Source organism: Sipha flava, unplaced genomic scaffold (genome assembly GCF_003268045.1).
Source record: "Sipha flava isolate LNK unplaced genomic scaffold, YSA_version1 258_pilon_pilon, whole genome shotgun sequence".
Classification (NCBI taxonomy): Eukaryota; Metazoa; Arthropoda; class Insecta; order Hemiptera; family Aphididae; genus Sipha; species Sipha flava.
The window spans coordinates 1,032,712-1,047,169 of NW_020272917.1; the positions used below are offsets into that span (position 1 = coordinate 1,032,712).

General features: G+C 26.6%; 1 protein-coding gene across 2 annotated transcripts in view; it reads left to right on the top strand.

The window, feature by feature from the left end:
- LOC112684833 overlaps window positions 1–14,458 on the top strand; it is a 187,744-nt gene that overhangs the window by 38,637 nt on the left and 134,649 nt on the right. For both annotated transcript variants that reach the window (XM_025556533.1, XM_025556534.1), the window contains exon 2: window positions 7,671–7,755. In XM_025556533.1, the coding sequence (XP_025412318.1) occupies window positions 7,701–7,755 (55 nt within the window). In that variant the 5' untranslated portion in view covers window positions 7,671–7,700. The remainder of the gene's footprint in view (window positions 1–7,670; window positions 7,756–14,458) is intronic.

The following is a 14,458-nucleotide window of genomic DNA, read 5'->3' on the forward strand; positions in this document are numbered from 1 at the left end:
TCACTGGTATATATAAGTTTATCACGATGAAACAGTATTCGTTTAACGAAATCGCATTATTTATTTAATTTTAGAACCATTATAATAAATTATTTAAAACAAATATCATATATTATCTGGTGATTCAGTTTCAACGAAATAAATAAATACAGTTTTCATTATGTCTGAAATAATTTCGAACCGAAAATAATTTTCGGGCAGTAAACTATTCGAATGGGTAGGTCAGGACTTTTCACAAAATGTACATGAGTACTTTTGACACGTACAGATATGTGAAAACGCATAATACTACTTTTTCGTGTTACAATATTGACACTTTGTCCACTGTTAATTTTGGTTTTTCGTATATTATTATTAGCTTACAGATTTGTATGTAAAGAAAACTCTGAGCTTTCTTGGGATTTTTATACAGTTTTGTAAACTTTATTTTTATTATCAATGAATGACGAATATATAAATATATATATAATACTAGATTATTTACCCAGCTCCACCCGGGTTAGTTTTAATTATTTTTAATAATATTTTTTATTATAAAAATGAAATATTTTAACTTTACTCAGTACCATTTATTAGCTTATTATAATCGAGGTTATAATAAAAATATTAATAATCTAACTCCATCGCTAAGCTTTAGAAACTTATAGAACTTATATACAATTACATCTCTTTGCCCTGTAATAAACATTTAATTTGCAACATTTATCGAGAAATAAACATTCCTATAGCATAATTTGGACGAAATCACACACATGGAATATTATATAAGATTATTAAAATCGGTTAAGTAGTTCCGCGTACAGTTTTTATTTATTATAATCTGTATATATAATCCGTGTGAAATATAATTTTCATTATTTTTTTTTTTACAATTTTTGAGGGTTTGGAAGTCTACATATCGCTATAGATATACCAGTAGCAAAAAGCTCTCTCACGATCAGAGCTAATCTATATTGTGCAGTCGCTTCCAAAGTTACACCCATTGATTATCATTTTCTAACAGTTATTGCTTTATATGCCTTACGATTGCTAAATCCTAATTGGTTTTGAAACGTCCGAATTGGTTCCCGAAATCTTACGGAGAGTATATCCGAATTGGTTCCCATTTTTTTAAGGAGTAATTTTCCTTCCCATTTTATACAGACTTAGGATTGTTTACTTTTAGTAGGTATGGTTAAAAATTGTTTTTTTCCAGTATATGATAATTTCATTTTTTTGAAATTTGTTTATGCTTATTTTGATGTAGGTATGTTTGTTTATAACACGAAAAGAAGTTAAGTTATATTTTTTTAATATTTTGATTATGTATGTTTATTGAATTATATAATTTTTAAATATGACTTACATTTTCTTTTTACACATATCCAACGTCCAATGTCATCTGCTAACTGTTTTTTATATCCAAATATCCAAAACCATTTAACACCACAAGTTTCTTATTTTTTTCACTGTGTATGAATTCCATATTAAAAAAAATATAACACGTAACGTATAGGAAACAACAAGTAACAACAACTAAATATTTAACCATACCACTCAAATTGTCTTTTTCTACGTATAATGTGTTTCTTATTTTATTTATATAAATATATTTATGATTAGAGAAATTAATAGATAAACTGAATTATCGGGAGAATCCATAGGCATAATCCATCATCGATGGTATTTTACAAAAATAGAATGCATAAAATATCGGGAACCAATTCGGATGCAGCCCTTACGAAATGTCAAAAACAGGGACTGAGACCGGACCGAAAAGAACCGGTTGCGGAACCTAAAACCTAGTGCAAATTAAAGAACCGAAAATAACCGTTACCTGTATTTTATATTTATAACAGACCCTAACCAATACTGAAACCTATAAACAATACCAAAAGAATACCGGTTTTTTTAAGGATTTTTTACTGTTTTCAAGTTCCTATTGAAATCGAAAGAAATTACTCTTTAAACTAAAAATATATTATTTAGAAACAATAATTACATATGATAATTTATATTATACAGTATTTACGCAATTTTATATTCGGCCGTCAACCAATGAATATAATATTATTGTCTAAGAAATATTAATATATATATTATGTATATGTTACACGATAATATCGATAACGGTTCATTTCTGCGGACACATAAGTTATTTTTACAATTACAAAAATGATATAAGGTTTTTGAAGTGTTTATTTTTCTTACATATCTCTACATCAAACACAGTATAAATGCATATCGTATTATCGTTATTAGTTATTATCGAATATCGGTACTCAGTGGTGAATTTGCTATATTTGCTATTCAGTCACCGACGCATGAACACGCAGTCTACCTTCATTAGTTTAAAAGTATCAAATTAAAATTATGGGCCGTTATACCTTGTCATACATTTATAAATATTTTATTTACGATAAGAAATCCAACGAGTCGGTTTGTAAAAGTTGCAATGGAAAAATAATAGTAAGTAGTTACACTTTTTCGTTTCATTTAATTTTAATTTAAGTTTAAAATCATTGACAAAAGAATTAAAATAATATGGTAATAAAATGGTAGGTAACTATGTAATATTCAAGTAAATAGGCAAGACGATATTATCTTTATAGTTTATTGTTTATAACTATACTATCAACTATAATAGTGCAGTTTTGGGTAATTTATTCAGGTCCTACTTGCTAGTATGTTAAAAATACCCAATGTGAGTATTATGTGATTATCTACAAAATAAAAAATAGTACCTATGATTTTACCAGTAATTGCTCTTCATCTGTACGTGTAGCTTTGTAGCAGATTACTTATGAAAAGTTTAAATAATATTTATTTTGATTAATTTAGTTTGTATATTGTATTCCTTAAATATTTATATTTTGAAAATCTAATCGATATATCTAGGTAATCAGTTATTATATAAATATTTATAAATATGTACCTATAATTTTAAAAAGGAAAGCATGGACCAAATTTGAAAAGGCACCTGAATTCCCCCTAGGATATATATATATATATGAAGGGATGCTGGTTAAAGATACAGAAATAAAAAAATATAGCCAGAATAACATATCTATTATCAAAGCACATGAGAAACTCTTTTATTTTTCTATATCCGAGGTTAAAGTTAACATTAATATGAACACTTAAATCAGCGCCTGTGTAGATTTAGTCACTGTAAATGGGTGGCCATATAGTGTACTGAATGATATCGGTTTCAAAAAAATTATAAATCCAATTTTAGATGGTTTAGATAAAAAATGGCTATAAATTTAAATACTATAAAGTAAGAAAATGTTTTACATCAATTTCTGAAAATGTTTTATTTAATAAATATTCATAATTCATAGGAAGTATGTACATGAAGAATCATTACATACAAAAGGAAATTCGTACTGAAGCCTATACCAAAGCAAAACTAATATCATTGAAATTTGTACTATTTTCTTATAAATTGAAACTAGTATTTTACCAGTATTTGATAATTATACTTATTAAATAATTTTGTTAAAATGCAACCATAAATTACTATTAATTGTAAAAGTGTAAAGTGTGTAATCATTTTTAATTATGAAACAGGTTCTCATAGGGTTTCAATATAAACTTTCTTAGTGTTTTGTATCTAAATAAGTGTAACATACTGCAAATACTAAACAATAATATACAATACATATTCTTGTATTAAAATTTCTAGTTTGAAAAAATAATGTACTAAATTAAAGGTTAGAAACTGGTTGGAACCGAAACCTAAATTTTAAAACTCTTAAAATCCCGAAATTTAATCTAAACCTCTAAAATAAAAATTTAAAAACTCGAACCCTTGCCTAAACCATTAAAAGCATTAAAGTCTCAGTCCCTAGTCAAAAACCCCTGATTATTGAGGTTTTTTGATATTTTTGAAAGATGTTGATTCACGCATATGGTGTAAAAACATTTTCAAACAAAAACATTCCACAGTTTTAACAGTGACTGTTTAAGTTCGACTTTAGACTTGGCATCAGGTCAATTTTGAATAAAAGTTCCTTGAATTAAGTGTTTATATTTTCTTCTTGTTGTGTTTTTAGTGTTTTATCTTGGTACTTCAATATTCAGAAAAGGTTTTGTAAATTCATTGCAATGAGTGTCGTTTTTCTTTTCCGTTATTCGGTTGTTATAGCAACAACAAAACAACAACTGCCTGTTTGGGCTTTTTCAGGTGGACTGATGCTTCCCTTTCCTTTATTTTTACGACAAAAGGTAGCCTATGTTATTTTCCAAGGTCTAATCTATCTCTGTACCAAATTTCATCAAAATCGGTTAAGTAGTTTTGGAGTCCATCGTACACAAACCGTCAACTATATAATATATTATATAATAGTGACAAAACTGTAACAAATTTTATTCGGTAACTTTCTAAAAATTGTTTTTCATACAAACTTTGTCCAGATAATTACGAGTACAAAAAAAAAAATCAGTGAAGTCGATCAAACCGTTTTCAAGTAATTCTCTGACATATATGAGACAATTAATTTATATATATATATATAATATAGATTTTGTCATATTCACAAATGAAATCATACATATAAGTATAGGCATAAACACATAATTTGTTGTTTTTGATATTGATTAATACTAAAATATAAATATATATTTAATATTGATATAAAACTCAGAAATCAGTTCCATTGATTGACAATAGTGATAATGAGTTTGTATTTTTTCTGTAGTTTGTCATAGTGCTAGTTTTTGACTCATAATTTAAGACTTATAATTTAAAAACCCATCGCTAAAATCCAAAAGGTCATCTGTCTAGCAACACCAAACTAGTAACTTTGCACTGAACATTCCATTGCCTACTTTTATATTTATAATATATTAAAAAGATAATGATTATAAATAAAGTTAATAATACTTCATTTTTTTCCGTTTTATTATTCAATGTATATTATTATTTCTGATAAATAACTGTGTGTTATAAAAATTAATAAAAAAATATAATTAAGTTTTTTTTAATGAATTTGTTTTCAAAATAAATTTTTTTAATTTTTTTTTTGTTCTATTTAAAATTTAAGTTTGAATCGTTGACTTGTATATATATATATATATATATATTAAATAACAATAATATACCTTAGTTATCTTATAATAGAGCACTAGTGTAATTGTAGTACACATGATGTAGACATCTGGTATATATTGTACGTAAAAACAAAACTAAAAGTACAAACAGATATTTTTTAATAGTTGATTAAATTATAGTAATTCATTTGAGGTCCTATAATTAATATCTTTAATAGCATGGGTTAGTAAACAGTGTCGAGTAAAGCTGTCCATTATGGCTGGGTGTTTGAGCACAGGGTGATAATAAAAAATGTTATATGTTTGCTTAAAAAAAAAAACTTGAATTACTTAATGAAGTGGTCGTATTAACGTATTTACATTTTAGAACGACACCAAGTTTCGACCATTTATGCATTTGATCGTAATAAAAAAATAGAAATTCGCATTTTGGATATCCGTTATGATAACCAATGTTTCGGGCATTTAGCATTATTTAAATGCCTATACTATGCTGTACGTTCTATAAATTGAAAATATTTTCCCTTAGCTGTGTGACATCACATAGGTAAATAATATTGTTTAGGTGTAAGTAACCGATTCGATATTGCACGAATTTGAAAACTATATTCGCTATTTTAAAGTGCGAATACCGAAGGTAATTCATAGGCTATATCAAAAACGAAAATGCCAAAAGGCATATTCCTTAAAAATTGAAACAACGATGTTCTTAATGAAAAAAATATTTATCTTTTTTTCTGTATATGTACCTACACTAATATCATAGTTCTTGTTTCTTCAAGTTGTGTTCTAATGTTTTAAATATGTTAATGGACTGAATTTGTGTATTGGATCTATAAAATTTATATTTATTTATTATGAATTATGTACATCACTACATCACATTCACTTAATCAAATTAATATTTTAATGAAATATCCACTCCATGAAACATCTTCATTCTTGAAAGTGACGCTTTACTATACAATGTGAAAAATTTTATTTTTTCGTAAAATGGATAAATCCAGATTCATACTTAAGTTCAAATGTTGACATCTTTAAATAAAGTTCTATTATTTTTTAGTAAGACGTAATACGTATTACTTATACGTATTCGTATATTCAAGCTCAAATAAACATAATCGTTTTATTCGTACCCGAAATTCCTCAAATACAAATATTCAACAAATTCAATGTACAGTTTACAATATTTATAATTCGAGTAATATAAAAATGATGTACACATATTACATTAAAATTTTATTTTATTTTTTGACAAGTATTCATTTTTAAGTCTAATGATCATTTAATATTAAAAAAACTAATTGTTATTACAAAGAATATTTGAAATTTAAGAAATCTGACATTATTTAGGCATACATACCTAATCATTATTTTAATTTTAAAATGGAAAAAATATTCAGTTGGTGTCGTTCTAATAATATTATTACTAAAATATTACTTCGGTATAATATTATCAAATCACAATATATTATTTTTAAAAATAAATTTAATTTCAAGTTTTAATTTGAGGTTTACTTTAAATAAATACGATTATATTTTAGTAACAGAGAAAAATAAAATGGTTTTATTTTTGTACAGAGGAAAATAAATTTAGTGGAAGAAAACAGTTCAATCACTCAATATGAGTTTAAGTTGTTTTGGTAGGAAATACATAATTTTTTTTGAAAAAAAAAGTAAAATTTAATTATACATTATGCTTAAGTTAATGAAAATATTCTAACTAGTATTTATAGATGATAAATGGTATTTTTCTAACATAATGTCTTACTAATACTACCTAGATTAATAATGTGTGAAATAGTGTTATTTATTTTTTATTTCATTTTTTCTATATCCTCGTAATATTCATATAAAAATATTTATCATGGTAGTTGTAAAATAGATAAACGTGAAATAATTAATCTATCCGTTAATGGTAAAAATAGAATATTGGATATTTTTTTGTCAAAAAAAATTATCAATTATTAACCAGATATTATAGCGTATGTGTTGGTAAATTATAGTAGCTGCATGCAGGGGCGCCATTTAGGGGGAGGGGGGCATAGAAGCATAACTGTGATAATTTTTTGTATTCTTTTCTCAAATTAGTCCACGTTTCTTTTAATAAGTTTTAACTTAATTTAATTTTAAATTGAATCTAAAATTATTCGAATTGTAATATTGTACGAGGTCAGTGGGTACAAAGTTGCCGAAAGCATTTACATAGCTTCAAGGGTACTTGATAAATGCGTACCTTGGATGATACAATATAAATACGCCACTTCGAATGGAACGATGTTTGAATTCGGGCGATAAATTACATATACAGCATACCCAATAAATAATATTGGTAATTTAACATTGTATAATATAATATATATATACTCTAAAAATAACCAATAAAATATTCTGAGATCCCTACATATCACACAGGCGTGCATGCACGCACGCACGCACGCACATGCGCTTACATACACACACACATATATATATATATGTACATAACATTTCAACGTATTTAAACTTCATTAACTGAACACGTGGTTAATTCCAGATAAATGTTAGTAGAAAGAGTAGAAAGAGTAAAGTGCTCTGTAAACTATTTAATTCAATTAAGTTGGTTAATTTGTTATACGTTTGTGCATGTGTTTCAGGAGGCGGACGACAAACAGAAGTTGTCGAATATGGCTTCGTTGTTGACACGGTGGTTTTTCGTTCTGTGTTTGGCGCTTTTTGCAGGTAAGACTCATTAAATCGTATGTATATAGTTTAGTACGCGCATTAAGTATAATCACATAATAAACATCAAAACATCGTTGATTTTTTAAGTTTTTGAAAATCATTAAATGCTATATCCTGTAGGAAGAATAGTAGTTAACATATTAATGACTTGTTAATTATCATAATTATTGTTATTATTATTTATGCACACATATACAATGGCATATTTACCCTGAGGTTGATGTCATTTACCGGTAGTTGCACTTTTCCTGACGTGGAATACATCCCGGCTGCTTCATTTTTGAATTTAAGTACATGACAATAGGGACATTTCTTGTTAATAGCACCTATCGTCACTTTCGAATGAGCGTAATATTCAAAATCTGACTAATATTTGAATGCCAGACTAATGAAATAATCAGATACAAATGTTTAATGCACTTGTTAGTGTTGTCGGACATTTACTCTGCATTTGATGAGAACGGTGCGCTTGACTTTGCTCCAATCATCGTTGTTCATTTCGTTGAACTCGTGCTTCTTGTGATTGAGTCTCACGCAATCGTGTTATATTCTCACGCACATTCGTACTGTCGGATTGGATTTGTTCGTCTGTTCTATGCTCTCTTATTTATGTTTTATAGCTACATTTGTTCGAGGGCACAATTTGTCTCTTTTACGTCTTGCTGGCATTGTTCATATAGAACAATTTTTTATTATTACTTGAATTGTATAAATAAGATTACAATAAGAATATGTGATATTTAAAATTTGCAGTTGTTATTGATATTTGAGCAATGACTCCGCCTATATTATAAGTATACAATTTATACGTTTAGGATGGGCCAACCTTAACATCTAGGAGTTTTAAAAATAGTTCAGGATCTATTCTCAGACTTTCCAAATATACACAGAAAATTTTTATGAAAATCGGTCGAGCCGTTTCGGAGGAGTTCAATAACAAACATTGTGACAAGATCATTTTATGTAATATATAGATAGATAATATACACTTTGTATCTCAATATACAAAAATAACAATGTTTCAAAAACAAATTTACGATTTTCTCCGTTTTAAATCTAAATGTTAAATTATAATTTGCATACAAATTTAATACATTCTCAACTGTCAATATGTTAATTAAACAATAAAACGTCTTCAAAAAAATATTCTAGTTCATGATTTGAAAAAGAAAGAGTGAAGAAAAAAGTAGAAAACGAAAAATTGTCTTCAAATATTTTATCTTGTTTCATTTTAAATAATATACGGATGATCTTAACATAACAAGTTTCGTTGACTAAACCAAAATTCCAGTAGTTCAATTAATGATTCTACATCGATAACCCCGGCATCTAATCTTGATCTCAGTATGAAAAATAAAAAATATGTTTACATTTTTTTAATATTGAAATTAAAAATTAAGAAGAATTAGAAACTATAAAGAAAATAAGAGTTTTTTTTTAAAAAAAAAGTGGAGTTGGAAAAACAATCACCAAAATCAACCTAAAAAATGTCATTTAACTAAAATAATTTAATTAATTCAAATGAATGAAGTTATCAGTACTTATTATTTTTAGTAAAACTCTTCTTTTAGATTTGGCTCGTTTTCGCTGATTTGCAAATGCACTACTCTACTTCAAAACGGCCCTGTATGAACGACATTAACATATATATATTTATAGGCTAGGAGCTCAATATAATTCAAATGATATTCGATGTTAAATATAAGTCGTTATTACACAACCCCAGCTTTATATGTACAACAAGTTGGTTTCATAATTGTCAAGTTAATATAAATAACAAGAGTAAACAAATAATTATAATAATATTACATTAAATACAAGAAAGATTAAGAATAACACAACATTTATGTACCTAAATACACGTGTTGTATACGGTTTGTTACTAATATTAATATATATCGTGTCGCCCTTATTCCCCTCGTGAAATGAGAAGCTTGAACGTTTTAATTAGCGTAGTTGGCCACGCCAATATTACACAGGAGGTAAGATTGCATATATACCTGTACCTATATTAACGTCGTTGTCGTCGGTTGAGAAGCGCGCAGTACGGCGAATGAAAAGCCTTCGGTGACCCACGTTTCCTTTACTCCAATCGTGTACCCTATTTCGGTACACAATTCTATCCTTTATTAACAAATTATGGTGATTAAGGTGTTTCCGCATCAGGCGTCCGCAGCAGGATCTAACGTCGTAATATTATTCTACATAACGTTTCCTTTCTTGGCGTTTCCCTAAGGCAGAATAAATTATTTCAATCATATAAATCACGATGTAAAATTTTGAGTTATTATATCGCCCTTGTATTATTATTTAGTTGGCTAATAATTGACTCAAAAGAAAACATGATTCGGTGGATCTTTTGTCAACTAAACGGTCTTAAATGAAAAGTGAATTTTTCGAAAATGGAAAAAAATAATTTAGATTAAAAAAAAAAAATAAAATAATGAAAGTATATTTCTTTAGCAATAAATTAATATCTTAATTTTTCAAAATAATCACCATTTACAGATATAAATTTATCCCAACAAACCACAAGTTTTTCATACTGTCATTGAAATATGAAGTAGGTCTCTCTTTTATTAAAGAATTCACTGCTTCCTTGTACATTTTCTTTCGAGTTAAAATGGGTACCTTTGAGGTGTCTCTTGAGAACTGGGAAGAAGTGAAAGTCACAAGGTGCCAAATATGGTGAATAGGGTGGGTGTTGAATAACCTCGAAGTTTAATTGTTCAAGAATGGCATTGGTTGCATTCGATGTATGAGGTCTGGCATTATCGTGCAGCAACAAAATGGCTCAATTGATCCAAAAACGCGACACACCTGCCCCCTTAATTTTTTCAGTGTCTCAATGTATCGAGCAGAGTTTACAATTGTCTAAAGCAAGTACAAATCGTCATTTAAACTTTTCTAAAAACATGTTATATGGAAATGTATTGTACGCAATACACGTGTTGATAACAATAATTAATAGAACAGTGATATATCAATACAAATTTCAAAACGTTAGTTTTCAAACAGTGTCGATTTGAAAGTAGGCTAAAAATATCACATTTAAAGCACAATTTTGCACTTCTTCTCAATTTATGCTCCTGGTGAAGGCAGAATGTCGCTACACCACTAATTACACATTTACCTATTCCTACTCTATGACAAACATGGTATTCTCAAAACAATAATTTATAATCACTATTATATTAGATAACGATTTTATTTATTCGATAAATGCATTACATAGGAATAGTTATAGTATTGCTTTTATCACAATATTATACAGAGTTATTATTCATATTTGTTAATTAACAGTAATGAAATTTGGTAGATTACATTTTACGAATAATTTCATTTTCAATGTACGTGGGTTTATTAGTTTTACATTAATTTTAGTAGTTGAAAATCGAACATAGTGTGTGTAAAAATGAATTCTTAGGAACATAAAATTTTAAAATACAGTGAGATACAAAAACTAAAACCAAATATTAAAAACAGTTTTATAGCTCAAATTTTTTAGGATGAAAACTAAGTGAGGTCGGTATGAGGGAGTTGCTATTATACCGTAGTTACTGGGATTCAACCATTAATCAAATATTTTGTTTTTGTATAAAAATGATATACATTTATAACTTGTATTTGATACTTTTAATTGTATTGGGATATTTTAATATTATTAAAAGTTTTTTTGTTGATATTATTTAACATGAAAAAATATTAAAGTAAATTATTCAATAAATAAAATCGTAACATCTAGAATAGTATGAGTTGAAAATATTATGTTATATTAGTATTTTTGTATTAAACAAGATGAATTTTAATCGAATTAAATGTAGATAATGCATATTATCAACATTATACCAAGCGATAAAAATAAGGATCAAGTTCTATACGTTTATCGTATAACGAACAATGATTATACTCGTATTATTTATTATTTTGTTAGTACAAATAATACTCTAACAAAAGACGTTTAGCCACTACTTTTATACAATTTTTATTCATAAATGTCGTTTTTACTGACATTTTATAAAGTATTAAATATCTCATTTTTAAATATTATTAGAGAAGCGCTTGTGCAACCATACCAAAAAGCTACATTATCTATATGTACTGTACCATTTTATTGTAACATTATCGATGCACGTTTACGTATCATTTTGTACCAACTACTCACAGTACTGTGAGTACTAATACTGAGTACCTACTTAATTTTAATTTCCTTTGGTTGATTTTTTGAATGAAAATTATGTTTTATTGGGTATTATACACAAAAATAATGTGAACCATAAATTGGGAATGACCAATGTTTTATTTACACAAAAAAATTAGTGTTTAAAATGCAACAACATTTATCTTGTTTTTTAACTGCTTGTATAACTTACATCTATATAACAATAGCTATAGAGTTAAATATACCTAATTAAATTATTGATTCGATTCCCAATCCACTTAGAATCATTGAACATAAATTAATATATAAATGTATATTTTTTTTTCTTACGAGTATTGTTGCTGTAGAACGTTTTTTAACGTGCCTACAGTTAATTGACAAAATTAAGGAACCATTGTGGATGATTTTAATTTAAAAAATATAACACAGAATTTCTAAAAAATATTTATCAATAAATCCTGTACCTATACAAAAATAAAAGCATAATGTTCTATATTTGTATACCCATGAATATTTAAATACTTCGTATTTTGTTTAATGATTTTATTTTTATGTCGTACGTACAACCTCATGACAGAAACCAACTTTTAGTTGGATTTAAGTAGTTAGATATTCATAACATTTTTACGATACACTAATTAACATAAAGCATTACTTTAATTCATTTATTATTACTGTTGAATGACATGAAAACAAATTGTTATTGTTGATTTAATGTCATAGTACAACATTACGTATAGACGTATACATAACATACTTTAACATACTTTTAAGACGATGATGTAATTTACTATATATATGTATATTAACAAAACATAATCGTATTTATTCTAATTTTATTTATGTCATTAGTAATGCTAGTATTTAGTTTTAATACTATGTGTGTACACATTTTTATATATTTATAGTTTAAATTATAATATAGTGTTATTGCTATACCATACACCCAGTGGTTAAAATGGGGAAAATGTTATGGGGAGACTATATTCATCAAAAATTGAGGAGCGTTCCTCTTTATAATTCTAAATCTTACCAACCTTTTTTAGGAAACCCATGAGGTCTAAGCCTCTTCTGTTACACATATATGTTCACAAAAACTTTATTTTCATAGGGTGTAAAAACAAATTTCCTCCAAAGAAAAATAATTCTATACATATGTCAGCTCAAAAAAAAAAAAAAAAATTGAAATGCATAGTAGGTAATGTTTAAAAAAACTTAACTTAAACTTAATAAGACTATAAAGAAACAATTACTAACCTTGCTATTTGATGGTCAACGTAGACAGTAACAAATACGTACATTGCACATAAGATGTGTACTGTCTATAAGATAGTGTCTATCTTCTATCACAATTTAATATTTATACTATTTATAATTATTCTATTCTGTTTATATTTATTCTAATAATAGTCGATATCACTATCACTTTAATTTTATAGCTATTGGTAATAACCGCTCGGGGATCATCTATAATTAGACACAGCGTCAATTAAATTAACCTATGTGTACATTATCTACCATTTTTAATTATTGTTATACCTAAATATTATTTCTTCGAAATTTTTTCCACTAGTTCAAATTAATCTAGAAAATTAATTTCATGTAATATTGTAATATTATAATTAGGCTTAGGGACTTTTATCTCTAAAAAATACATAAATATGCATGCAAATATGTTACTAAAATTATTAAAATATGCATTATAATTATGCATTTATATGCATTAAAAAAAAAAAAAAAAAATGACCATGCAAAAATATGCACATTCAAATTTTAGATCTGATATCATGACACTGAGAAACGAATTTATTTTGCACTCCGCTATATTTAACAATAATTAAAAAAAGTATGCAAATGCTAGAAGTCCCTAAGCCTAAATATAATAAATATTGTATTTCAGTGACCAATGCCATTAAGCGTCCACTTGGACTTTTAGTGACTTAAATTAAAGAGGACGCATAATCTCACCTTAAATAAGAATGGGGACTTCGTCCCCTTCCGTCCTCCCACATAAACCACTGCACATACCTATTATAAAAGTTAGATTTTAAGTTGGTTACAAATATAAGTTAGCTTATAATTTTCTAATGAAAATTGAATTCATAAAAATTAATTATAATTTTTCCATTCTTTAGGAAAGAATGAATAATGCAATGATGCCTTTTGAAAAACAAAATATTTTTGAAATATAAAAAAATAAAAAATCAATAACTAAAATTCTTTAACATTTATCAATATTCTAGAAATTGTTCAACAATTGTTTAAAACTGAATATTTATTCTAAAAAAAAAAAAAAATATGTCGTTTGGTGTATAGTGTTTTCTTTATTGGTGCTTTTTTCTTTGGAAAATAAAAATAAATTATAGTTTAGAAATTTAAACATATAATGATTGGTATTTTAAAATTCTAAAACTCTCACGGTTTTCTATATTCTGATAAATAGCAATTTTAAATGATAACCAAATAAAGATCTATAAATTTGTATTACACAAGTTTTTTAGTATATATTAGCATATGGCCTCGGCATAAATTAAACAA